Source organism: Lutjanus erythropterus, chromosome 19 (assembly GCF_056507025.1).
Source record: "Lutjanus erythropterus isolate fLutEry1 chromosome 19, fLutEry1.hap2, whole genome shotgun sequence".
In the NCBI taxonomy this organism is placed as follows: domain Eukaryota; kingdom Metazoa; phylum Chordata; class Actinopteri; order Lutjaniformes; family Lutjanidae; genus Lutjanus; species Lutjanus erythropterus.
Window position 1 is genome coordinate 2,249,929 of NC_139335.1, and position 25,520 is coordinate 2,275,448.

The window sequence follows — 25,520 nt, forward strand, 5'->3', positions numbered from 1 at the left end:
CAATATATAAATTGTGCAAAAGAAAATGCACATAAACACAGCAAGATGAGCGATTCAAAGACAGCATCTGATAAAATGAAAACTAAAATATGCACAGTAGAAATATTTAAAAAAAAAAAAAGAAACTAAAGAGACTATATGGCCCAAAACAGTGAAAATAAAAGTCTGAATATATACATCCAGTAAAAGTGGTGATTTGGCTTCACATAATGTGTAGAAATGCATCATATCCCCATTAACAGTTTTGCAGAAGGCTATAAGAGAAAGTGTCAAAACTTGCAGAGGAGAAAGTGAGAATTAGAAGTGTTGGATCATGCATGTGTGTTTGTGCAGCCAGCCAGTGTGTGTGTGTGTGTGTGTGTGTGTGTGTGTGTGTGTGTACATATCAACACTGTTCCAGCCCTGTCTGTGAGTGCTGACAGAGTTGCACGCCTCCAATGCAGAGTGATTTATCAAGACCAGGAGACACGACCCTGGCATCTTTACAGTCGCAGCCGAGGCCACACCTGAGACTCAGAACGATGGTGTGAGCTGCACTCCTGTCTGTGGTGCAGATGTCTAACCTGGAATAAGAACCTCCAGGTCTCGCTCTCAGCTGATCCAACTCCAGCTGAAGCCTTTCCAGCTCTGCTATCAGCTGGTCCTGCGAGCAGAAAAGGAGACAGAGTCGGTTAAAAAGGGAACGTATGTCTACTAGTGAAGAATGAAGCCCTGAGGCGCAGGCACCTTGTTTGCCAGCAGATCGTCCTGGAGTTTCTTCATGTTGGCCAGTTCTTCAGAGAGGGCATTCTGGAGATGGAAGGATGAGAAGCTTTATTACTGTCAAATAACAACAGTATCATTTGTATGGGTCTTTAAGAAAAAAATGCATTATATTTAGAATATTTTCATTACTTTACTTTGCTGTCAGACAGCATTTTCCAAGGGGAAACCACCCTAATGTAACCTAAATATCACTCTTTCCTAATTAACCAAACTCCATAGGGGAAATCAATAATTTTACCTTGAAGAACACAGGAGCTGCTGGTCGACCGCTGCCTCAATCTGACAATTTATTTGTGTTATTGTGTGATTCTGGTGAATCCGATCTATCCTTTTAAAACACCAAAGTCACATGATAACACAAACTAGGCAACAGATCGAGGCAGCAGTAGAGCAGCAACTCCTGTGTTCTTCAAGGTAAAATTGCTGTTTTTGCCAGTGGAGTTTGGTTGGTATGGAGAGGGTGATATTTAGTTCCTATAACAGCAAGGTCTGTGGATTATCTTGAGTAACTGGGTTATGATTTTTGGAAAGAGACAATGCTTTTGAACTTTTCAAATGTTCTTTTTTTCTAGTGCTTTCAGCACCACAAGCCCAGTGCCATTTAGTCCAATTATATTGGAGAGAAAGCAGACTGAGTCTGCAACTCACACCAAAAAAGTCTATATGGACAAAGGGCACCACAGGTCAGGGGGAAAATATGTATTTTTGATTTTGGGGTGAACTGGCTTTAGGGGATTAGGCCCAGGAGTTAATTTGGGGAAAAGGGACACATATTTAAGATCCTGATGAGACGGCTCCTGTTGCAGTTTTATAAGGCTCCGATCAAAATGCAGACATGTTGCGAATTCTCGCTTCAGTCCGAGAGGGTCACCTTTTCTTCCAGGGCGGCCATCCTCTCCTTCAGATGGAGCTGCAGCCTCTCGTTAGACTCAGACAGGAGCTTGTCCACCGTGTCGGAGAGACGCTTGTTGTGTTCATCGTTCATCCTCTCCCTCTGCCTCGCCTGAGGGGGGAGACGGGCGAGAGTGAAAGAAAAAGGAAAAAAAAATGAGTGTGAGGAAGGAGAGGAGGGAGGGCGGGAGGAGAGTTAATAACAAGCATTCTGCTTGACTGAGAGCGAGAGACAAAGATTTCTATCTGAATGTGCACGGTCAAATAGAGGGTTTAGAAAATTAGTGCGCCTTTGTGCTGCGTAAAGCCTGACAAAAGGAACGGCATGAAAGAGGGGGAGGATGAAAACAGAGAAAGAGAAAGAGAGATGGAAAAGCAAGCATGACTCACCCTCTGTAGCTCCTGGTTCTTCTCCTCCAGTTGCGCCTCCATCTGTCGCAGTCGCTCCTCAAAGTTACCATGACGCTCCTCCGCCTGAGTGATTGCAGAGGAAGGAAGCAGGGTTAAAGCGTTAACCATGTTGCGACACTAATACAAATTAACACAAAGGAAACAGCTTGTTGACCAAGTCTATCAATTAGTTACATGCCTGCACAGATCACAGCATAAGAGGAAAGTTTGTTTGCCGGTGTCTTACAGGGCATTAATCTTATCCTTCCATGGAAGCCATCTTGCCTGAACATGTAAGAAATAAGTGTAGCCATTTAGGATGTGACTACTGGGAGGAGAGCGCATGTACCTTTTTTTGGCATGAGTTAAATCTGTGTTTACAGGAATGCTAGAGGTTAACATGTGAGCAATTAAATCAGTCAGTTATAAAGAATTTGTGCGGCGTACAGTTCTTGACGTGTCGAGCGCCCAAGGATCAAATAGCTGTGCTGACTCTGTGCCCTAAGCTGACTTTCATCTCAGATTGTTTGCTTATTATTACTGGCACCGCTCGCTTAAAATATTTGGTATTCATCTGTCATTTGACATCTCATGTTCCGTCTCACTTATGCACAAATGCACACACACATATTCATGCCTGCACCAGCCTGCATGCCCATGCATGCCCACACACACACTCATGTAATTGTGTCTGTGCATGGGAGCATATGCCAACATGCACAGATTTATTTACACATGCATGCACATATGGCTGCTGTCCAGTGAAGATATTGCATTATATAGACCCCTCTTCTGTTGGTAAACATTAGGACGGGTTTTGTTTTTTTGTGGGCGCAGCTCAACTGGAGGCAAAACAATTCCCAATTCCCAAAACATGTTAGCTAATGTTAGCGAACAAGTTTTTCCAGTGCCAGTTTTTTTTGGCCTATTTTTGTAATTTTATTTTGCTCAGGACGGTGCCCATGGCCAAAGAAAGGTGCACTGACAGTATTACTCAATAATATATAACTGTAATAACTTACCCAATAATATTAGTAATATTAAGAACTATTACTAATTCAGGTGAGTTACTTTTTAACCTCTGCAGCCTCTTGTGATGACGTGTACGTGCGGCAGGTTGCGTCGGCTGCTAGACAAAAAACCAAACAAGGATGAAGGACAGCGGGATACTTTCACAGGTGGAGGTGTTTCCACCACAGCAGACATCTGGACAGAGCTGAGGGGTGGCGCCTGCAGAGCGTGCAGGAGGAGGTGGACTCCGGAATGATGATTGTTTTTACGTTGATATTGATACAAACCAAGTTAAAACATTAACAAACTGCAAGAAGAAAAGAGTGATATATGCGGAGATCAGCTGACTCCAGTCTGCTTGCATGCAGGAGAGACGTTTGTTTGTGCGCTGCAATTTGAAGGACTGTCTGTCAAAAAATATTTGACTCATGTACGCTGATATTGATTGGCAGATATTCTGTATGAAAATGAAACGATACAGGCGAGCAGCTGCACAGCGCACAGCGTCATCAACATGCCCACTCATGAGGCTCACCCAGAGTTAGGACTTGGGAACTGGCAGGGTTGAGTTTAAGCCAAAAAATGCAGACATTATTTTTTATTCACAGCTCCTTCGGGTAGTTTGTGGATAATTGCAGAGTTGCAGTGCATGTGTGAAAGGGGTTTTAGTGTTGCAAAAGAGGGGAATCAAAAGGTGATCGTCTGTATCTTTCTGTTTATTAAGTAAAATAGATGTGAGAATTTTTCCTTTCTTTACATTTTGTAAGATAATTTTGCTTATTTTGCAACGGCTCGCACACATTTACCTGCATATCGTGTTTTACAGTAGTTGTTTTTGTTTTTTTGTGGCAACTGGAACACAATCAAACTTAAATTTTGAACCATTACAACTCAGTTGTGGAACCTAACAAGATAGAAAGATTCCCTGCTACTCTGTGTTTGCCTCTGGTTCTTCCTTCCTTTTGCCTCCAGGTAACACTGTGAAGTAATCATGATGTTGGCCCTAACAAGGTCAATAAAACACCTTTCCAAACATGCCAGATATCTTGCAAATGTGCCAACAGGGCTGATATGTTTGCAGGCACATGCACGCACGCACACACACACACACACACACACCTTGTTGAGCGCTGCAACTCTCTGGGCGAGCTGGGCCTCAATCTCAGGCAGCGTCTCGGCCCTCTGCAGAGTTTGCTGCAGCTTCTGTTTGGCATCATCCAGACGCTCCTGAAGCTGCCGGTTCTTCTCCTCGCTCTGCAAGAAAGCAGGATGAGAGGGAGTGGAGGTGAAACTAGGAGCGCGAGCGAGGACTGCCGCGGGGCAGCAGACATGATTAAAGCCACTGGGGGAAAAGAAAATGCATTGATGGCACGCTCTGTGTGCCAACGCGAAAACGTGGCCAAGCTGCCAATCAGCAGCAGAAACATGGACACACGCGGGGATGAAAGAGGCTCTTCCCACCTGTCTGTAGAGAGATTCTTTGCTGGCCAACTCGTTCTCCAGTTTGTCTTTTATGTCGTGGAGAGACGTCGCCTCCCTCTGGGCACTCAGGTACCTGCAAACCAGAACAAACCGGCAGACAGACGGAGCACTGAGCGGAGCACATTTTGGAGGAGGGCAACAAGAGTTCAAGAAGACAGAGAAGAGACACAAACCTGCGTTCTAATGTGGTGATTCTCTCTTCCATGTCTTCCCTTTGACAGAGAGCCTGGGAGAATTAAAAGGAGAAAAAAAAAACATATGTAAAGAGGCAGAAATAGAAAGGAAAGCAGAGCAGACAGAGAAAGCGGGACAAACGTTCAGTCTAGAAGCAGGTGTTGATCAAAGGGAAGTCCCTGGGCTTGAACAGCTATTAGCTGAAGAATGATAATGACTGGTTAATAGTAGCTGTTGACAGATTTCAGAAGCAGCCACTTATGAAGTTGCACAAGTCAAAGAGAGACAGAGTGGGAGACAGAGGGGAGACAAAAGAGCAGAGAGGGAGGAGAAGCAGTTAGAGGTGGAGATGACATTAAAGGGACAGTTCAGACTTTCTGAAGTGGGTTTGTATGAGGTACTTATCTTTAGACGCCCACCAGAGTTGGGCTGCAACTAACGATTATGTTCACAGTCAACTAATCTGTCGATTACTTTATCGATTGATTAAATGTAGATCAATGTTTTCCAAAGCCCAAAATGATGTTCTTCAGTGTCTTATTTTGCACACAAAGACATTCAGTGTCCTGTGATAAAGGAGTGAAGAAACCAGAAAATATTTAGGAATCTGGAATCTAAGAACTTTTTTTCTCAAAAAATTACTGCAGATTAATCGATTAGTAGTTGACGATTAATTTAATCTAAGGCTGCGAACTTGGGACCAGACCCAGACGGGCTTTAACAGTGATCAGTAAAATATTAAAATCAATTCTAAAAAACACACAGGGAAGACAGGACTAGGGATTATTATGATGATATTTGCGTAAAACTTGTGTAAAACTGCACTGTACTTAATACTCCCACAGCGTAGGCGGAGCTGATCGTCATAGCAACGCTCCAGGAGCTCCACTTCGGTCTTGAGAAGATGCTGCCTTTATTCACTGACAAACTCAAAAAACTGCTCAAACTGCTCACCTCGGTAACCACAGACAGTAATTAGTCTAACCAGTAATTAGTAATTATTAGAATGGCACGACCTGAAAACATAATGCCTCCGGCCATAAAAACATAAAAGTCATTAAAACAAAAGGTTTCTCAAGAACTCTGAATCACGGAAGTCTTTCAGCACACAGTCATGAATGGGCACAAAAAAAATTAGGCTGATGGGTCCAGTGGTATTCGAGATTAGCTCCGGACAAACTGTAGTTCCAGTGAACACACACACAGAAGTGATTACATGATCCCCTCCAGGGGTAACTCTCAGATTGAGGCAGCAGTAGAGCAGCGACTCCCTCATCCTGTTTTTGTCAAACGAGTCTGGTAGCTTTGGAGAGAGAGCGATGCTGGGCTCATGTAACAGTGGGTTTCCCATCAGAAAAGGTTGTCTGAGGACAAGGTAGAGCAATGAAAATATTCTAAATATAGCCCGCACTTAAACTGATATTGATCTTTTTAAGTGGCTGAAATCTGTTTTGCTGCTGACTCTGTCTGCAGCAGCTCAATGCTTAGCTTCCATGCTGCAGCTCCTCTCTGCTTCTCCAAACTGGGGGTGTGACTGCCATCTTCTGCAGGTAACCTCACACAACCACACTTAAAAAACACAAACTACCCCTTTAAGTAATGTTACTGACTGAACTTCATTCTGTTGCAACAGCTCATCATTGATGCTTTTCTTTTAAGCAACAAAAAATGGACAAATATCCAAAACTATCCAATTTTTCCATCTAAAAAATCATAAAATCCCTCATTTATTTGCTTTGCATGAATTGTTGTATGAGCCTTTGTGTTGCATGTTTTAAATAATACTTGACAATGTAATATAGGGGTGTCCTGACTGATGTTTCTAATAACATTAATATTCTCTCCTCTTTTTTATTATTGTTCTGCCTGTTTATAAATGATAAACAATGAATAACTTTGTCAATTTAATCTCATCTTCTGTTTTGTAGGGTAACTTTGTAGCATCTTTTGACAGACTAAAGATGAAAAATAGCTTCTTGGCTAACTCTCATTGTCCTTGTTAAATAAAACAATAAATAAATAAACTTGGTTGTTGTTAGTTTATCCAGACCTTCTAAAAAAAAAAAAGTTTGCTAGATCAGCAGGAAGGGCATGAATGACCAGGGGAGAAATATGGACTGATATTAAGTTAAAGGAATATTATTTATATGATTTATGTAATAGGAAAGGGGAAAAAAACACTGATACTATCATGCTGACATTTATTTCACTAAAATTACATTTTTATTCAGCTGCTTCCCCAGTTTTTGTTAATAATAACTGTCAGATTTGAACTTTTTTTAGGCTCCTGAAGGTGTTTTAGAATCACTTCCATACCAAACTCTAACATATTTCTGTAAGTAGACTGGGACACACACACACACAGACACACACACACACACACACACACACACACACACACACACACACACAGTTTATTGTCTGTCAGCAGCTCGGCGAGTCTCACCTCCTTCACATCCCTCTGTAGTTTCTGGTTGGCCTCCTCTGATCGGGCCAGCTCCCTCCTGGCGGACGTCAGCTGCTCCTCGATCTCGCCGACCTGACGGGAAGGCGACAGCGTGAGATACAAGGCTGAGCGAGCACACATGATTTTTCTGTCCGTTAGCATCTCCGACTTCACTGATATTTTTTTTTTGTGAAAGCATTAGACCATAAGAGTTGTCTGTGAATCAGGTACCTGTCTGCACATGAGGGCCAGTCTCTCTTTCAGCTGTCCCAGCTCTGACCTCTGTCGCTCGATCTCGCCCTCTCTCTGCCTGTCGATGTCGCCGTCGTCCAAGATGGAGGACGGTCCGTTGGGAAGTCGCTGAATGACGACGACACTTTAATTATTACCAACACTTCAGATTTTTCCCAGGAGAATCACATTTTCATCGCCCTCTCCTTATTTCCTCCCAGGATCACAATTCTCCTGTATGTCTCCCGATTCATGTCTATTTTATCTAATCAATGGATTTTTTTTGTATTTATTGTTGGATGATGCATAAGATGATAAACGATGACACTTGCCTTTTGTAATTTTTTGACTTGTGAGGTATGTATGGTCAAATGCATTTAAAGATTTATTGTGATTTAGTGTTTTTTGATGCATTAATCAGCTTCAAGTGTTGATCAATCAATTGTACTTGCATATTATCAGAAAACATGTAATTAATCTCTAAGAAATTTCAAGTATATTTTACTATTTACCATGAAATTATGGGACCTGGAAATTGAAGCGTTACTAAATACTGAAATTGAACACAGATGATTGAAATCTAATGTGTGTAATTCATGGTTTTGGGCAGCACAAAATGTTTCTGAGGGCTTCAGTTACAAATGTTGTTGCAGTAGACGTGTATCAGCCCTGAATTCCTAAGGTTGCTCTAAAAGTACTGCAGGACCATCATGGATCATACGATTTTTCATGGTGATACATTTCATTTAATAGATTTCTGCTCGCATTAGTTGCTTTAGCTCAAGTTTTTTACGAGGTCTCTACGTTTCTGAAGATTACCTCCTTGCCGTTGTCCAGTCCCTGCTGCCGTCGCTTGATTTGTTCCCTTAAAGACACGACCTAAAACAAGACAGAGGAGAATCATCAGGAGAGACTCCATCAATAATTCACTGAAACCTGTGAAAACAAAAAAAAACAGAAACTCACCTCTTGAGAGGAAGACTGCAGCTCTTCCTCCAGGGACGCCACTCGCTCCAGAGCCACCCGTAGTCTTTCCCTCACCTTCTCGTCCAGAGCTTTGTGGTGCTCAAACAGGGACTTGAGGGCCTTTAGGACCTCCACCTCGCTGGAGACCCCGGCTGGAGACTGGGCCTGCCTCTTCACCACGGTCATCCTCAGACTGCGCTCATGACGGGACACCAGGCACTCCAGATGTTCGAGCAGCAGCTGGAAACACATGTGGTCCACATACAATAAAACCAGTGTTCCTCTGTTTCAGGTGATTCACTGTCCAAAGAACACATGCCATTAAATTCAGTCCAGAACTTTAAATAAACAGGCAAATAAATACAAGAACTTCATGTTAAACAGACATTCAGACTGGGTCACACCAACAAAGATTAATTTAATCAAAGATTAATTCTAATCTGAGTTTAGCAAAACTAGGCTCAAAATGAGTTATGCTAAATCTAAGAGAATCAAGCAGAGCTCTGTTGGAAAATTTTAACATATGCTTTTTAACTAGCTAGTAAGCAAAGAAAGTTTGTTAACTCTTTGACAAGCTAGCAAACAGTGAAAACATTTGTAACCCTTTTAGCTAGCTTGCAAACAATATAACATTTTTTATACTTTTACAGTTTGTCAACTTTTTGCTAGCAAAAACACATCTTTTATTGTTTTTCTTTTTACTTTTTAGCTAGCTAGCAAACAATTTAATTATTTTTTAAATGTTATGCTGTTTAATAGCCAGCTAAAAGGTTTACAAACAGTTTCATTGTTTGCTAGCTAGCTTAAAAGTATATTTAAAAAACATAGTTTTTTTTGTCAGCTTGTTAATAAGTTAGTCTACTCATAATGGGTCAGCAGAGAAGCTCTAGTTTCTCCTGTGGGAAAAACCATGTTGGCCAAATTATCAACTGGAGTGAAAGACAGAAGATACTCATCATAAAACTAATTTGAGCTGAGTCTGTCCCTTAAGTTCCTTTGAGGAACTTGATTGATTGATTTATTTTTTTAAGTTGATACTGGAGGTTTGGTGCAACATAATTTGAAGTTGAATCATGGTTTAATCAGGTTTTAAAATGAATGCTTGTTGGTGCCACCCTGCTCAGTGTATTTATGTGAGTGTATCAGTGTGTTGTGGTGTAAAGTGCACTGACTCGTGTGTTGTTCCGCTCTGCCTTCAGCTCTGCGATCTCCTCTTCTCTCTCCAGCAGCTGTTCCCGGCAGAGGTTCAGCTCTTTGGTCAGCACTGCAAACTCCTGCAGGGTCACAAGAGGGTGCTGTTATTGACTCTGCTGCTGCTGCATGAGGTCATGATCACACACACACACACACACACACACACACACACACACACACACACACACACACACACACACACACACTCTCTCTCTCTCTCTCTCTCTCTCTCTCTCTCTCTCTTTCTCTCTCTCATCAAACTGTAAGGTTTGCTGCATCAACAAATTATTTCATAATGAAATGCTGTACTTTCCCACTTTCCCTAAACCTGCCCTGTGTGCTTCAACTTGAATTGGTGACTTCCTTCATTTCCCAGAATGCCCTCAGGAAGCAGGCACAAACTAGCTGGTTTTACAGGTGGAGGGATTAGTAAAAAGCTTTTGTCTTTTTCTCTCTGAGTTGCATCGCATCAAATCTGCACCGTCAGTAAAGCTTTTTTTTTTTATTTTTTGCACATTTTAACCAACAAAATACGTCTTGATCGGTTAAATTGTTACTTTTACTGGAAATGTCTCAGCATGAGGTCGATTCTTTTTGATGAGGAACGAATAAGAAACCGCAAAACATGAAAACAAACGAAAAGACTGCAGACTTTAACGTTTACTGCCAATATTTTCCATTCGCCCACACAGCACAGTTAACTGCAGTGAACAATCTGACTTTCAACCTCACAGAGTTTCATTGCATCGCCGGCTCAAACTCGGCTCAGCCGGCTGGTTTCACATGTGGAGAGATTAGTAACAAGCCAGCAGGGGAGTGAAGGTTTCCACATCTTTTGTCTTTTTGTATGGCTGCATTGCATTCAATCTGCACTGTGGCGTTTGGGGTCATGGGAGTGGACAGTCTTTGAACGTCTCATTGGCTAAATAATCACACCATTTTTTTGCCACTGTTATTCTAGCAGTTCTTTTTGGAGTCATATACAGTTAGAGCTTAAGATCTGTGCCTAAACCTGATGGGACCTGATGGGTTTGGGTCAGACTGGTCTTATTTCTCACATATTTCACAGGCTCACTTTTAATTTAACAACTACTACAAGGTGGTCAACAAAAAATGAAGTGCAACATGCAAAATGTGCAGGTCAAAAATTGCAGACAGGGATGCAACTACATCCAACTACATTTGAAGTTGCACAAAGATCAGCAGGTCAAGACTCAGTCACATTATGACTTGTTTAGGACTTAAAACTCAAAGGTTAGGACTTGGGACCTGAGTGCAAAGACTTGAGACTTGCACAACAGTGACTTGGTCCCACCTCTGTGTCATGATGAGTGAAAAGCAGCACCTGGACTGGAAGTATCTCAGCATGAGGTCATCTTTGCCGGCTGCGGCCCCCGTTACCCCACAGAATAAGAAAACCTGCAGACTGTAACATTTACTGCCAACATTTTCCATTCACCCACACAGGGCTATTAACTACAGAGAACAATTTGATGGATCTTGATTTGATTAGCAAACTCAGATAGAATTTCATTGCATTAAACAAACGTGCACAGACATGCAGCTGAAGGAGGACACGAGTCAGTAAAAAACAGACAAACAGCATACAGGGTGTAATCTTTGCCATATCTACCACAGACCACCAGGAGCCTCAAACCAGGCCTCGATATAAAATCTAACAATCAGGTTTACTGCACGTGTTGCACCTGAAATTGGTTTAATTGTACAATAACCACGACTGGCTGTGCGTTTGCCCGTCATTAAGGCAAATGCCTGGAGGTTAAACAGGCATGAAAGTAAGTGGAATGAGGCCAGCGCGGTGCAACGTCTTCTACTTCCAGTTGACAGCAGTCCAGCTGAATTGTTGTGATTTTGTGTAATTTAATCCAATTATGTATAATATGAGGTTATCTACATGAGAGTCATGATTAAAATCTGTTGCCTTTGGTCTAAATAACAGGTATCCATGGCAACAAATCAACTGAGAGAGGATGAGGGACATTTTGGACTGAGTCTAACTTTCAGCGGTGATCATCTGCCTCGCTCAGTCTTTGCGTCTGTGATCACAACACTCCACTGAACAGAGAGTAACACATCATCTTAAAGGGACAGTTCACCCCAAAATTAAAATAGCTTTTTTTCTTTTTATCTATGGTGTTATTTGTTCATTATTTATCATGCATTTCCTGCATGAAACTGCTCACAACAAGGTGTGTGGATTATCTTGACTAAAAGGGTCATGATTTCTGCAAAGAGGCATTGCTTTTGAGTTTTTCAAATATATTTTTTGTGCTTTGGGGAAGGTACACATCTCTATGGCTGATATCTCCAAAACTCAGCAAATAAACACTAAAAAAATCTAGACCAATGAATAGTACTACAGTCCAAAAGAAAAATATGGATGCTTACAAATAAGGGTTCCAAAAGGGGTCTTCCCGAAGTGTTCAGGGTCTACCGCAACCACTTCCTTCTGAAGTAGAGATTCATCAAGGGTTCTTTGTAAGACTAAGGATTCCAACATGAACTCTTTTTCATCTACAGAACCCTTTTTGGAAGAAAAAGAAAAGGAGAGTCACCACAGCCCACTTGGAGGTGAGTTGGGCTCACTTTAGTCCCACTCCAGAGTGGGTCCATCTCAGGCACTGCTCATCACGGCTCGGCGTGATAAAAGCAGTAATGGAAAGGCAAGTCAGTGCGACATGTTGTGACTCGATTCACCAGAGAGGTCGATTTTATCCCTTACATCCCTCCTCCCTTTATTTTAATGCTGAGCTCTCGTCTGGCCAGTCTGTTGGGCTGCAATTTCTTCGTGGATCGCTGCTGCGAAGGTTGAGAGGTCAGGTCTGCCTGGTCCTCTCAGCCTTCAGCAAAGCCCCGCAACAGATGCAAACGAACACAACTGAAGGTGAAGTCAAAAGTAAAAGAGTGAGCTGACAAACTGGGCTGAGCATGTTGCTCATTAGCTGGACTCTTTAAAGATTGTCTTCTGTTTTACAGCAACTTTTCCTGCAGGAGTTTCCGTCATCGATTCTGGCTCTCACAGATGGCCTGTGGTTGGTTTAAGTCTACCGTCTCGGGTCAGATTCTCAAAATGCTGAAAACAGAGCCAAGAGGAGGTGCAGAAGACTAGTTCTGTCTCAGACCACTTGATTTAAAGGTTTTTACGAAATTAATTCTCAATCATACCAAAACAATGTTGCCTACTGGAGCTTTAATTTCCAGTACTTCACTGGATCCGTGTTTACATGCAAGGTTTCAGACCTGCTTGAAAATCTCACACTGTTTTCTGGATGCAGCCACAGATGCTTCTAGGTATGACCTTTTCTGTTGGGGTTTAAGTAGAATTCTCATATGGGTTCTCCTAAGGGGACAAGCCAGGGGTCGTTAATGGTTCTAGTCAGTATCTTTATCTTGAGAGAGAACTGTTCCCTGACCGCTCGCCCATGCACTGATTGTCCCCTCGTTTCCTCTCTGCTCATGTGTGATGGTGGCGTGATAAACATATGACACACACGGCACACGACCGCACATGTGCACCGAATCATGTGTGTTTTGAAAAAAAAAAAAAAAAGAAAGAAACGCTTATGCAAACGAGCCATTAAAGGGCAGTGATGCGTGCACGCTGCTGCTGTTATCTTTACTCTGTGTTAACAGTGATCAGTTTACCCACACGGCAGCAAACAGGCACCTTACCTCACACCCTCCTCCAGCCCCCCCCCCCCCCCCACCCCCCCAAACTCCCCCAAAAAAATGCATTTAAAAAGTACAGTGTGTTCAGCCTACAACAAGCTCCAGAGCTGATGTGCTGCTCGCTGGGCTGAAATCGGGGAGGAAAAGGAGTGAAAGGAGGAAGCTTATTTGAAAAGATGGAGGAGGAGGAAATTTCTGTGTACAGATGGCATGTTCTGGGCCCAAAGGATATCATAATTCTGGGATTATTTCGTGTAAAAGATGGAGTGAGATGGACCACCGATACTTTCTAGAATCCTCCCTCCGTCTCTTCCGGACGCCATCATTTTGGTCAGATGCACGACGCGCCGGCATTTCACCTCTTTACACTTTTCATTTTCAATCCCGCCGCTGTCATCCATTTCAATCTCCCCCTGTCATGATACATGACATCTAAAACAGACTCTTGAAGCCACCTCATTAGTATGCAGCAATATGCAAATGAGCTTGATTTGTTAGTCTCTGTGTGTTTCATATCACCAGGTTTCTCTCTCTCTCTCTCTCTGTGTGCCATGCTGTCGCTGCCTCCATCCCTCTCTCCTATTTTCCTCTCTTGGCAACGTCTGCACACACAGACGAACTCGCTGAACTCATCTACTGTAGAACGTATCACACACACACGGCCCTCCGTGTGCTCCTGTGTGTGTTTGTGCAGATGTGTGCACCATATCGATCCCCTCTCAGTGAGGTAATATGGCCCTTTAATGTCCAGTCACTCTCTGTTAGAATGTGCAGCGCTGCTACATCTGTTATTCCATTTTGATTTTTCAGCCGTGGCGACAGAGGAAAAATAGGTATGAACAATGAGGGAGGCATCATCGCTGCCTGAGGCGTCCAACAATGACTCCTGCCTGAAAATAGAGATGGAGCCCTTGTATGTTGAGTGGAATTACAAAATGATTAGCTCTCGATGTGCGCTGGGATGTGGGATAATATAATAATTGGCTGCTGTACTACGGGGGCAAATGCAACATTTTGCCGTCATCATCTCCAGGTTTTCTGTAGCCCCGGTTTGTGCCTCTCGTGGTGTGTTACCGTCACATTTGAATCACAAAGCTGAGCATCCAATTTTCCAAAGAATGTATAACAATCTTTGAAAAACCCTGAAGGTCGTTAACGACACTTACCGCCGCTCTGAAACGTATTTCCAGCTTCCCTCAAAGACTCTCTGAACCGACTGGATGAAAGAATATTTCAACAGCTGCACAACTTTTCTCTGCTTCTTTCTCGAGTTGTAAACTGTATTTCCAAATCCAAACAAAATCAGCAGCCTGAGATGACATTTCTCATTGCTCAGTACAACATGAACCAAAATTTAATTGGCTGTATTCGTCCATTGATTATAATCTCCAATAGCTTATATCTTCATACAGAATAACACAATATTTTGCTTTATAAACAAATAACAAATAATCAAGCACATACGTCATTTCCAGCTATTTGGATAGAAAATACAGTGTCAACTTGCGAAAGCTGTTTTTTTGTGGGTTTTTTTTTTTTGGTGCAACAGATGGAATATATTTTTCATCCAGATGGTTATATTCTGGATCGAAGATCACAGGCTCCTCTGTATATTTTTGGTGAAAATCAAATGACAAACTCAGTGACAGGAGTGCAGGTGCTCAAACTAAGTTTTAGATTTTCAGAATATTACTACTTCTATTACAACTGTCAGTTTAAATGTACACTTTATTTAAAATATTTTCACTGCTTTACCTTTCCATCAGACCTCCTTTTCTGACAGTTACATAAGCAACTAAGCAACTCTCCAAAGCAACTAAACTAATTTTGCAAGAACAGTGATTTTACCTCACAGACCAGCAGCTCCTGTGTTCACTTAAACTGATATTTATTTTTTAGGTGGTTTTGCTCCTGTCCACAGAAGATCATTGCGTAGCTTCCTACACCCGAACCCGTGTTGCCAACCGCCATCTACTGTAGGTAACACACAACTATGGATAAATACCTCACAAAACTCCACTTCAAAAGATCCAGACTATCCCTTTAAGTTCAATGAGCTCATAAATAAATGGTTTACCTCGATGACTGTATAATACAGCCTGATTTGAGCTGCAGGATGCAGCATTATTTAAAGAGAGAGAAACTCTTTTCTCTGATGATGATGATGGAGATACGAGGTTTAAACTCCCCAGCAGCACAATAAAGGAGTCAGACTCAGCGCCACCTGGACCAGCAACAACATTAAAACCCTGCTTACAGGTTAACACATCAATAATTCAACACTGTGACAGGAACCATTTTCACAATGAGTACTGCTGGTACAGTACAAGACTACGCATCATTACTATGAGATCATCATATATTTGCAGTATTCTGAAATTCACGGTGTGTTATTTTAAAGAAAATGTATCACCCACGACCTCGAACCAGCCCTTAAATCATTTATAAATATGAAAAGAAGTATATTATTGTGATTTTATTTAAATACCCTACTACAATCTAAGTTTATGGGAGTTTACATTGTTTATTAGAAGATCATGAGAGACACTTATTATTTTAAAAAGGCTGTTTCAAGCTGTTAAAAGGAGTTTTTAATTGTTTTTAACCATGACACAGTCCCAGTTTATCACTGATGCCTATATGACCTGAATAAGTCATCATCAGTGAGAAAAGGAGATTCTTTTATTTAGATAATTTTATTTTGATGTTATATTTGGTGGTTCTTAACTACTTTTGTCCAACAAGGGCCTCCAAAATCAATGAAATATAGAAGTCCATTGTAATAGCTTTAAGCAGAGTTTAGAAGTCAGACTGAATCAAAAAAATATGTTAAATGCAACACTGTGTTTGTTAAAACAAACTAATTCTAATCTAGGATTATCTAGAAGCAGTTTCTTCCTGTACTTTTGTACATAATGTTTCTTTTGCAATTGTGAAAACTAAAAAAAAACAAACATTACTTTACAAATTTTAATCCCTAATTTTTACAGGTCAGATGTAGGAAATTTAAACATCCGGCCATTTATACCAGGGCTGCACGATTCATCCAAATATTACAGAAACCACAAGATGGCCAAGTGCAATGTTCAAATCACAGAAGCTGCAAAAGAAAAAATGTGACAAAGCAGCATTATAATGAGTTACTGTAACTCTGGCCTACAGATCTGGAGCAAACCCCGACAAATGTAACATCATCATGATAAAAAAGTTGGAAACCACTGCTTTATGTGAGATTCTTTCAGGTGTGTCAGCAGCTCCCACTTCTCTTATGTTACTTCGACCCCCCAAGTCGTCGTACCTGCGGCAGGGCGATGGACAGCTGCCTCTGGAGCGACTCCTTCTCGTGGCCCAGCTCTCGCAGGCGTAGGTGCGCCGTCCCCAGACTGTCCTGCGTCTCCCTCAGGCTCTCCAGCAGCCTCTCCCTCTCCGTCAGCATGTTCACCATCAGCGACTCCAGGTTGCCCGTGCTGCCCCCCTCGTCGCCGCCGCCGCCTCCACCGCGGGGATCCCGGCCGCCGTAGCCCCCCATGCCTCCCATCCCTCCGCCCATCCCTCCTCCGCCCCCCGCCGGGGAAGACGAGCCGCCTCCTCCTCCGCCGCGCCCGTCCTCGGAGATGGTGGGCATCACCTCGCACATCATCTTGAGGCCTGGGTGTGTGAGAGGTGTTATCTGAGAAGCTGTCTAGGACACCTGAGCGCAGTGTCTGCTGAACGACTGACTCGTCATCAAACAGTTACTTTGTTGGTTAGGGGTCTTTCCTCTCAAGCTGATTGGGTGAGGCTGGCAGGCAAGAAATAAGTGCTGTGGGATGGAGGAGGGGGAGACGTTCTGTGGATTTGTGAGTGAGAGAAAAGTGGGGGACAGGAGGTAAGATAAGGTCTAGTGGTTTTGGGGGAGACGGTGTAGGGTGACAGGGGCTGAGGGTTCGGTGGAGGGGTAGGGTGGGGTGCAGGGGTAAGAGGGAGAAGTGCAGGTTCGGTGGATGACCTCTGACCCCCCGGCCCAGGCTTCACTGGGATGAGAGACGAACCTGGAAAGAGACGAAAAAGAAGAAAGGAAGAGTATGTTTTTAATCTTTAATGTGTGATTAAAGGATAATGATGTCATGCATTCTTGAGAATCCAAAGTTTGAGGAGGTTTTGATTTTTACTCTTCAGTTATGCTGGAAAATATATTTTAAAAGATCAAACTCTTAGCTATTAAACCTTTCAACGGACCAACCTCCTACTGATTCAGATTTTTTAAAATGTAAACTGAACTACGTCATTTGACATGTTACGGTTGAGACACATCTGATACCAATATTATTTAATGAAAGTTTACCAGTACTTGAGCAGTATTCTCGCCATTTTTTAAAACCAGGAAGTGAGACAGCGGTCCTTAGAGTATAGCTAACCCTTTCTATGCCTGATTAAATCGTAGGTTGTCAGTCATCACATTAAAATCACTGACAAGTGAACTTAATAACACTGATCATCTCGTTTCACAGTCAAAGACTGTGGATATATCAGGCAGAAAGTGAACAGTCATGCTCTGTTTTAGTAAATGTTGGAGGACGGAACTTCCAAGTTGAAATTTCCAACTTCCAACCTCAAAGTTTTTCGAGTGCACAGCACCAAAAGTAAACAAAAAAACATGGCTGACCACAACAAACTGTTCGTACAACTGAACCCTCAGCTGAGCACCGTCCTGCATAAATGACACAAAGGACATGTGAGGTAACAGACGCCACGATACATTTTATTTTACGGCATTTAATAACTCTGACGACACATTTTGACATTAATTTACCTGCAGAACGTCTGACAGCTGCTTCTGCAGCATGTCGAGGGAGACAGAGGATTTACGCCAGGTTCACAAGTAGGAACTCCAACTTTGATAGGTGTTTGATTGTACTTCCTCAGGTAGGAAGTCTGAAATTTTTGAGTTCTGAGTTGTCTGGAATGCACGAAAAAGAGCAAAGTCTTCCCCGTCTAGTCTGATTGCTGAAAATGTTAATGTTAGCTGTGACAGAAAGATGTCAGAGCACACTGTGGGCTTGTTTTAACTAAATTCGTTCTGGTTCTTGAAACAGTTCTTGGAACCTTGGTGCTATCTAGTGAACCAGCCTGCGTTTTCCACCAGTTTTGAGTGGAACCATTGCAATCAAAGGTGTAATCAACAGAGGGCGCTGCGCAATGCTCAACAACTTGTAGAGTATGACACGCCCACTTTGGTTCCCAAGGAACACCTGCTAAACTTTTCAGGTTCTGATCTTGGATTTGGTCGATAGATGCCGCCATCATCTGTTGCGATGGCTGACGGTTGTTGACCAATGAGTCCTCTACCACTGTACCATTATGATTCAAAAGCCTTCTTTGTTTGAGGCAGTGTGTCCTCTCAGAGTTGCCATAGAGTTGTTCTGTTTTTGACATATGGAAGGAAAAAAAAAAAAAAGCTGTTGCTGCTCTTCACTGCACTACGTCTCCACAGGTGGTGTCAGGACGAAGACCTTTTCAGACCAAGAAACGATATCATTATCTATCACGATGGTTCAATGTGGACATCGTCATACCAGTTCAGTAGATATCCACCAGCCTTATTCTGAACCAGTTTATTTTTGGTGGAAAATGCTTTGAACTGGAACAAACCAATTCCATGTTGGTGGAAAAGGTCGAACAGTGCATTACGGTTTGCGTAGCCGCCCATGCTGATCTCATGCTGACAGTGGAAAGCACCTACAGTGAACACATGACTGTCAGAACTGGACCATAGAGCAATGGAAGAAGGTGGCCTTGTGTTGACAAGGTGTCGGCATCTGTCTGATCTACGGACACCCTGTCTTGCGATGTAAGCCAGAGATACACTTGCTGTTTGACCACATGGACATGCACAACCATCGTTTAAAATGGACGCGGGATATGCAAAGCAGCCATGTTGCGTAGGGATGCAAACACGTTCTTGAGAGCATTTATATATATACTGTCCATATAGGACATAAAGGATCTGCTGCTAACATCTCGGTGCCAAATACCACAGGACAAGGTCATATCTAGGAAGGAACCCAAGATGTGCAAGACTCGCAAGATTCATACATGTTATTTCTTCATTATGCACGTTGCACAAACTCATTACGTCTTATTAAGTGACAACAACTCAGTGGTTAAGATCTAAGTGGGTTTAGGGACTGAAAACACCAGGTAAGGGTTGGTGTTAAGATCATGGTTTGGACTGCAATGATCAATCTTGCAAGATCTTTCGGCGAGAGATTTGTACACATTTCGTCATCATGCTCATTGTACAAACTAATTGTGTTTTATAGTGTGACAGTGTTGCGGTTAGGATCCCGGGAGGTTTGTTGTCTGAAAACACCTGGTTAGGGTTCGGGAAAGATCGTGGTGTGGGTTAAAATGGTCAGATCTTTTGAGGGTCCCTTCTGGATACCAGCACAGGACCCCTTCAGAGTTTCTTGGGAAGTCCATGCCTGGACGGGTCAAAGGGGGGGACCTACAAAATATTACAATATTAGGCAGGTGGTTTGAATGTTGTGGCTGATCGGTGTTCACACACACACACACACACACACACACACACACACACACACACACAGCACAGGCACCTTCCTCAGACGTTCCTCAAAACCTCACAGAGAACAACCATCGCTTTTGCAGCGGTCTCTGTGTCTCTTCCACTGACTGGCATCGCGATACTCAACGTCTGGAGCCATTCATCCATCAGTGCGTGTCTCGGCTTTATGTATCCGAGCGTCCAGAGCCATAATGGTGAAAATGAATGCGCATGATGTACGGAAATGAGTCGTGAATGGTCGCTTCACCTCAGCAGCCTACAAAACGCCGTCGCGCAAATACAGAACAATTATTCTTAGGGCCTGTAGGTAGAAGAAGGAGGAAGATGCGGCGCTGTTTCATACATTCATGTGAAGAAAAAAAAAAGGGTGTCATCATGAATTGTAATTACGGGCTGTATCCAGGAGGAAATAGGCTCCGGAGCCCATCTGTAAAAATATTCAGAGCGAATCAGGAGGCTTATTATCCTCAGGCTGGAATTAACAGCTGTCTTAACAAAATAAATGGCCTAAATGGGGGTAAAAGAGGATTTTTCCCATGTATTCAGGGCTGTACAGGATAGCCTCACACCGCTATCACATCATGGTGGGAGGTGCCAATCATCCTGTAAATGATGTAGGCCTAATTAACAGATGAAATCATAAGATATTACGCAATTGGATTATTTTTTTGTGACATGATTAACCTAAATGTCGGAAAACGGTGCGATGCTTTGGCTTTATTCCGACTGCAAGGCGTCTATTTCCTATCAACACCCCACACCTCCCCTCCCCACACCACCCTGCTTCCCCCCACCCATAAAAACAGCTGGATGGTCTAACGCACGGCTATAGATCTGTGCGCCGCACAGCATCGCCGTGGATTTCGGTTGCCACCGGACGGTTTGAGTGTCTTACCCTCTCCATGATCGACAGAGAACGGGCATAAAGGCGCATCGTTGGCCGGTTCACTCCATCAGAGCATCTGAGCGACGGAGGCTGCAGCTGATCCCCGTTACAGCCCGGTTACCAGCCTGCCCCATCCCCTCCCTCCCTCTGCTGTGGGAGCGACGGCTCGAGCTCAGCCGCTGCGTCAAACTACACGCAGGAAGCACGGGCAACATCCGGCAACGCTTTCAAAATAAAAGACCCTGAACCCCTGTATGCTCAAACCATGGGGGAAGTAACTTATTACACTATATGAGTAGATTATCAAGTCTGTAGTTCTACTTGTATTTAAAGGGATAGTTCACCCAAAAAATGAAAATTCAGTCATTATCTACTCACCCTCATGCTGATTGAAGGTCAGGTTTAGTTTTGTGGTCCACAAAACTCTGCTGGAGTTTCACAGGAAAACAGTGCTGCAGAATCTCCCAAACAATGGAAGTGAATGGTGACCACTTTTCAAATGTAAAAAAACATAAATAATAAATACTGCTCGTATTTATACTACTACTTTGATGTAGATCTAGAACTGTGGTTTAAAGAGAGGTTTAAATTTAAGGATGGTGCACAATAAAATTCAAAATTAAACCATGATTTAGTCAGGTTTTATAATGAATCCTTATTATCTGATCATATTTTTATTATATACCGTTATCTTAGGGGGAATTTAAGTGTGTTGCTGCACCTGAATATAATTAATTATACTTGATTTTTTTCCCTAGAGTTTAAACCCAAGGATAAAAAAACGTCTTATTTTGGGATAAAATGACATTCAGTAATGTATTTTAAGTATTTTATATACACAAATTCAAGCTCTTAAGGTATTTTGTCACAAACTACATTTTCTTTTGTTTCACCCGACAAAATACAAATAGCAAAATATTGAAAGTCTGTCCCCATGGAGTTTTGTCTTTTGTTCAAAATGACCAATATAGTATCGTCTTGTTAAAAGAGAGAAATTAAACTAATAAATTAGAATAAAATAACCTAAAACTTGATGAAACAAGCTGGAACTTTATTCTGAAGAGGAATACTCCAGCTTCCGGCTCCCTCCCTGATGTCTCCGTGTAACTTGACCGCCTCCCATCATTTATCTTCCCTCATCTCTCCTCCTCGGTGAGATGCTGCTGGGTCTTAAAGAAACAAGATTTTACCGGCTGTCAGCACACGGCCTCCTCACATCCTCACACTCTCCTCTGACTTCACTTTGTCGCACTTTTCCACCTTTAAACACAAAAATCAGTGTGCAGCATCAGAGCAGGTGTTTTCTCGGTTCATTCATACTGTGTGGGACATGAAACTTGCCAAAATAATTAAACAATTGCCCCCTCTGGTGGCTCAATCAGGGGGATGCAATGCACTGCTGCCATCAGGTTTTAGGCCAAATGTCTCGATTTGAGGCAAACCTTTATGAATTCGCATTTTTATATGAAATTAAAGACCGTGAGGAACTTTTAAATCAATATTAACAACTTTAAAATGGTCAGAACTTTATTTATTTTTTTTTTTTTTTAAAGTTCTACTGAAGTGAGTTATCTTGGATGTTTATGAGGTTTATTATGGGATTTGATTATTTCAGTCATACAAATTTAATTTAGAAAAAAATGATTAATTTCTTCCTCATTATTAAATGACCCGCTACTCAAATCAGAGGAAATGTACCAGTCACCATCACCAGTCATTAAGGGCGCCGGTCTGTCAGCCAATCACATCTCAGAGGAGGCGGGTCTTAAGGCCTAAGGTAGTGTCAGAGGGGATGGAGGGAGGGGTGGAGGAGGAGGAGGTATGTTTTAGGTGACGTAATGTCCTCTTCAGAGAGGTATGATGTACAGAAGAGCCACCTGAGAAACTCAAAGTGTATCTGAATTAAATCTGGGAGAAAATGAGAGAGAGAGAGAAAGAGGAATGAAAGAGAAAAAGACAGAATGGAAGAAAGAAAAAAAAAACACTTGGTTAGATTATAGTTGTAGTTTTATGGAGGAAAAAATACAGTTAACTTCAAGACCAAGTAAAGATCCTGAGCAAGACTTTTAGATTTTGCACGTGGTCGTCCTAAAATGTTTTATTTTCATGTTTAAGATTATATAAGAACACAGAATATACAATGTGACTGATTAGTTTGCAGACAGCTGAATACAGAAATACAAGAGAAAGATTTGTCACAAGATTGATTTGATTTAATTATTTCGAACATTTAAAATATATAGAAGTATATGTAGAAAAAATACAACATGCTTGTCTAGCTCTACACCTTTACCAAAGCTATACTAATGAATCAATAATCAATCTGTGACATAAATCCACCCTCCTCCCCATCGATCGACCTCACATTTACATCCCTGCACTTATTAGTACCTGATAACCAATATTACCACGTGTATAAAAATATACAACAAGAGAAAAACTAAAGTATGTGAGCAGAGATACCTTCAGAACTCGGCTGAGTTTAGACACAGTGTCTCGGTGCATCATGTCCTCCTCCTGCCATGATGTCTTCACAGACCCACTGACAGCGTGCTGACAGCTTCACTGCCACCTCCGGTCACCGACAGTTGGATGAAATACCAGAGCTGGTGTGGATGATGCTCTCTGCAGACCAACAGAGACGACCTGTTAAAGTTCCCACAGGGAGCAGAACTCAAATCTCCTGCCACATGGAGAATAAGACCCCTTTATTTTCTTTTTTCTTTCATGAACAGATTTAAATATATACTTCAGCTTGGTTGCTATGGAGTCATAAGAAGGCCATAAAAAAGAATAAATCTGTAAAAGATGTACATGTGATATGAAATATTAAATTAAATGTGGAGTCTGGCACAACAGAACAAGTCGGAAGTAAAAATCCTGGGTGTTATTCTTGATTCTGTTAGATTTTTTATTCACACATAAACAATGGTGCAAAAATAGCTTCTTATCACCTAAGAAATATTGCTGGAGTTAGAGCGAACCTTACACTGGGAGATGCCAAAGACATGACTCATGCTTTTTTTTTTTTGTATTTTCTCTCACGGACCATTGTAATGCACTTTATTTAGGATTACCAGGAAAAACAAGAAAACACTGACAGGCTGCGGCTCGTTTTAACGAGAACCAGGAAAAGAAACCACATTACACCGGTTTTAGCATCATTACTCTGTCTGTGTCACTGAGGACTGATTTAAAATTATTTTACGTCTTTTTTCAGTCTTTTAGTGGCTCAGCACCTTCATATATTTAGGACTGCATATCTGTGCATGTTCCAAACCGCCCTCTTAGATCTTATAGTGCAGACTTACTAAATATAGTAGACTTACGGTTTGGAACACACCCCCACCACACATTAGATGCACAACTTCTATTGATAGTTTGAAGAAACTGCTCAAGACTTAGTTTTATGATCCTGCTTTTGTTAATTTTATCTTTTTAACTTAACTGTATATCTTTTTGCCGTGTTTTTATTATTTTAAATACTTGTATTCTTTTTTTAAATGTTCTCCTGTAAAGCACACAAAGCTGCATTTCTTTGTTTGAAAGCTGTAGTAGAAATAAAGGTTATAAATGTACAGCAGTGGCAGTGGTTCCAAACTTTTTCTTCCTTCAAAAGCCAGAAAAAGTTTGCATTTAGGTATTATTTAGTATCATTTTACAGCTGATGTTGGACTGATTGGAGTATTTTGAGAATACTTGAGAACAAAAATATTTTGTTTTGCTTGTTTTCTACCTGCATTTAAAACTACTGTATTTTGCTTCTGATGTTGGCTGAAAAATATCAAAACATGTTTGTGTATCCATAAACTGTCTGGTTAAACTCAATCAGCTCAGTTCTACTGGGGGGATATTTCAGAATAAAAGTGCTCTGAACACCAGAGATTGCATAATAATAAACAGTGACTTCACCATCCAGGCAGCTTCCCGAAGACGTCTCTATTTGGCCGACGTGACAGCAGAGACTGACGGGAGGCAGCTGGACACCAGGAGAGGAGGGGCCCTGCGGGGTCACGAGAGGTCAGCGGGTTGGAGGAATGCTGATAGGAATGTCCTGGGCGGCGGCCAGGGGAGCATCTCGTCAGCAGGACAACAACAAAGATCAGCGGGTTCCCTGGGGAGCCATGACAGTGGACAACAGGCCCAGTGTCCACAGAGAGACACAGTGACCCAGAGGAGGAGGAGGAGGAGGAAGAGGCTCACACAAACACATCAATACAGGATAAATACACTCATCCACTGCTCTACATACTAGATTATTACTTATATTACATTATGTTATGTTGTATGCTGTTATGTAGTTTTAAAGTGAAATTCTTCCTCATTCTTTCTTGATATACGACTTCAGCTGCTCAACAGTCCACAGTCTCTGTTGTCGTATTTTGTGCTTCATAATGCACCACACATTTTCAATGGGAGACAGGTCTGGACTGCAGGCAGGTCAGTCTAGTACCTGGACTCTTACTACGAAGACACACTGTTGGAACACGTCCACAAAGTCTCTGCATCGTCTCGCTGAAATAATCGGGGATGGGTGCAGATTTATTTCTTATTTTCTTAAACTCTTGGACTATTTGCAGTTTGTGGTGAACCTGCCCTCATCCATGCTCGTGTACGACTGAACCTTTCCAGGTCGCCCCTTTAATACCCAATCATGATCCTGTCACCTGTTACTAATTAACCTGTTTACCTGTGGAACGATCCAGGCAGGTGTTTTAGAGAACTTTCCCAGTCTGTTGTTGCTCCTGTCCCAACCTTTTTGAAACATGTTGCAGGCATCAAATTAATAATGAGTGTATATTTAGACAACATCACAGTTTGAGTGT

General features: G+C 42.1%; 1 protein-coding gene and 1 long non-coding RNA gene across 2 annotated transcripts in view; both read right to left on the reverse strand.

The window, feature by feature from the left end:
- The window catches only part of ppfia3 (PTPRF interacting protein alpha 3), a 41,254-nt gene extending 20,417 nt beyond the window's left edge, over nt 1-20,837 (reverse strand). Inside the window, 14 exon segments of the mRNA XM_084743914.1 lie at nt 564-643; nt 727-789; nt 1,637-1,768; nt 2,047-2,130; nt 4,177-4,311; nt 4,519-4,612; nt 4,713-4,765; nt 7,160-7,252; nt 7,391-7,519; nt 8,210-8,269; nt 8,357-8,596; nt 9,529-9,630; nt 16,539-17,271; nt 20,704-20,837. Of these exon segments, the coding sequence (XP_084600040.1) occupies nt 564-643; nt 727-789; nt 1,637-1,768; nt 2,047-2,130; nt 4,177-4,311; nt 4,519-4,612; nt 4,713-4,765; nt 7,160-7,252; nt 7,391-7,519; nt 8,210-8,269; nt 8,357-8,596; nt 9,529-9,630; nt 16,539-16,880 (1,607 nt within the window). The 5' untranslated portion in view covers nt 16,881-17,271; nt 20,704-20,837.
- Nucleotides 20,838-22,240: 1,403 nt separating this feature from the next.
- LOC146309001 (uncharacterized) lies at nt 22,241-25,004 on the reverse strand. Its single transcript, XR_014772436.1, has 3 exons — nt 24,607-25,004; nt 23,158-23,319; nt 22,241-22,602 (listed from the first exon to the last, which is right to left on the reverse strand). It is a non-coding gene; the product is annotated as an uncharacterized LOC146309001 (long non-coding RNA).
- Between the last annotated feature and the right edge of the window lie 516 nt (nt 25,005-25,520).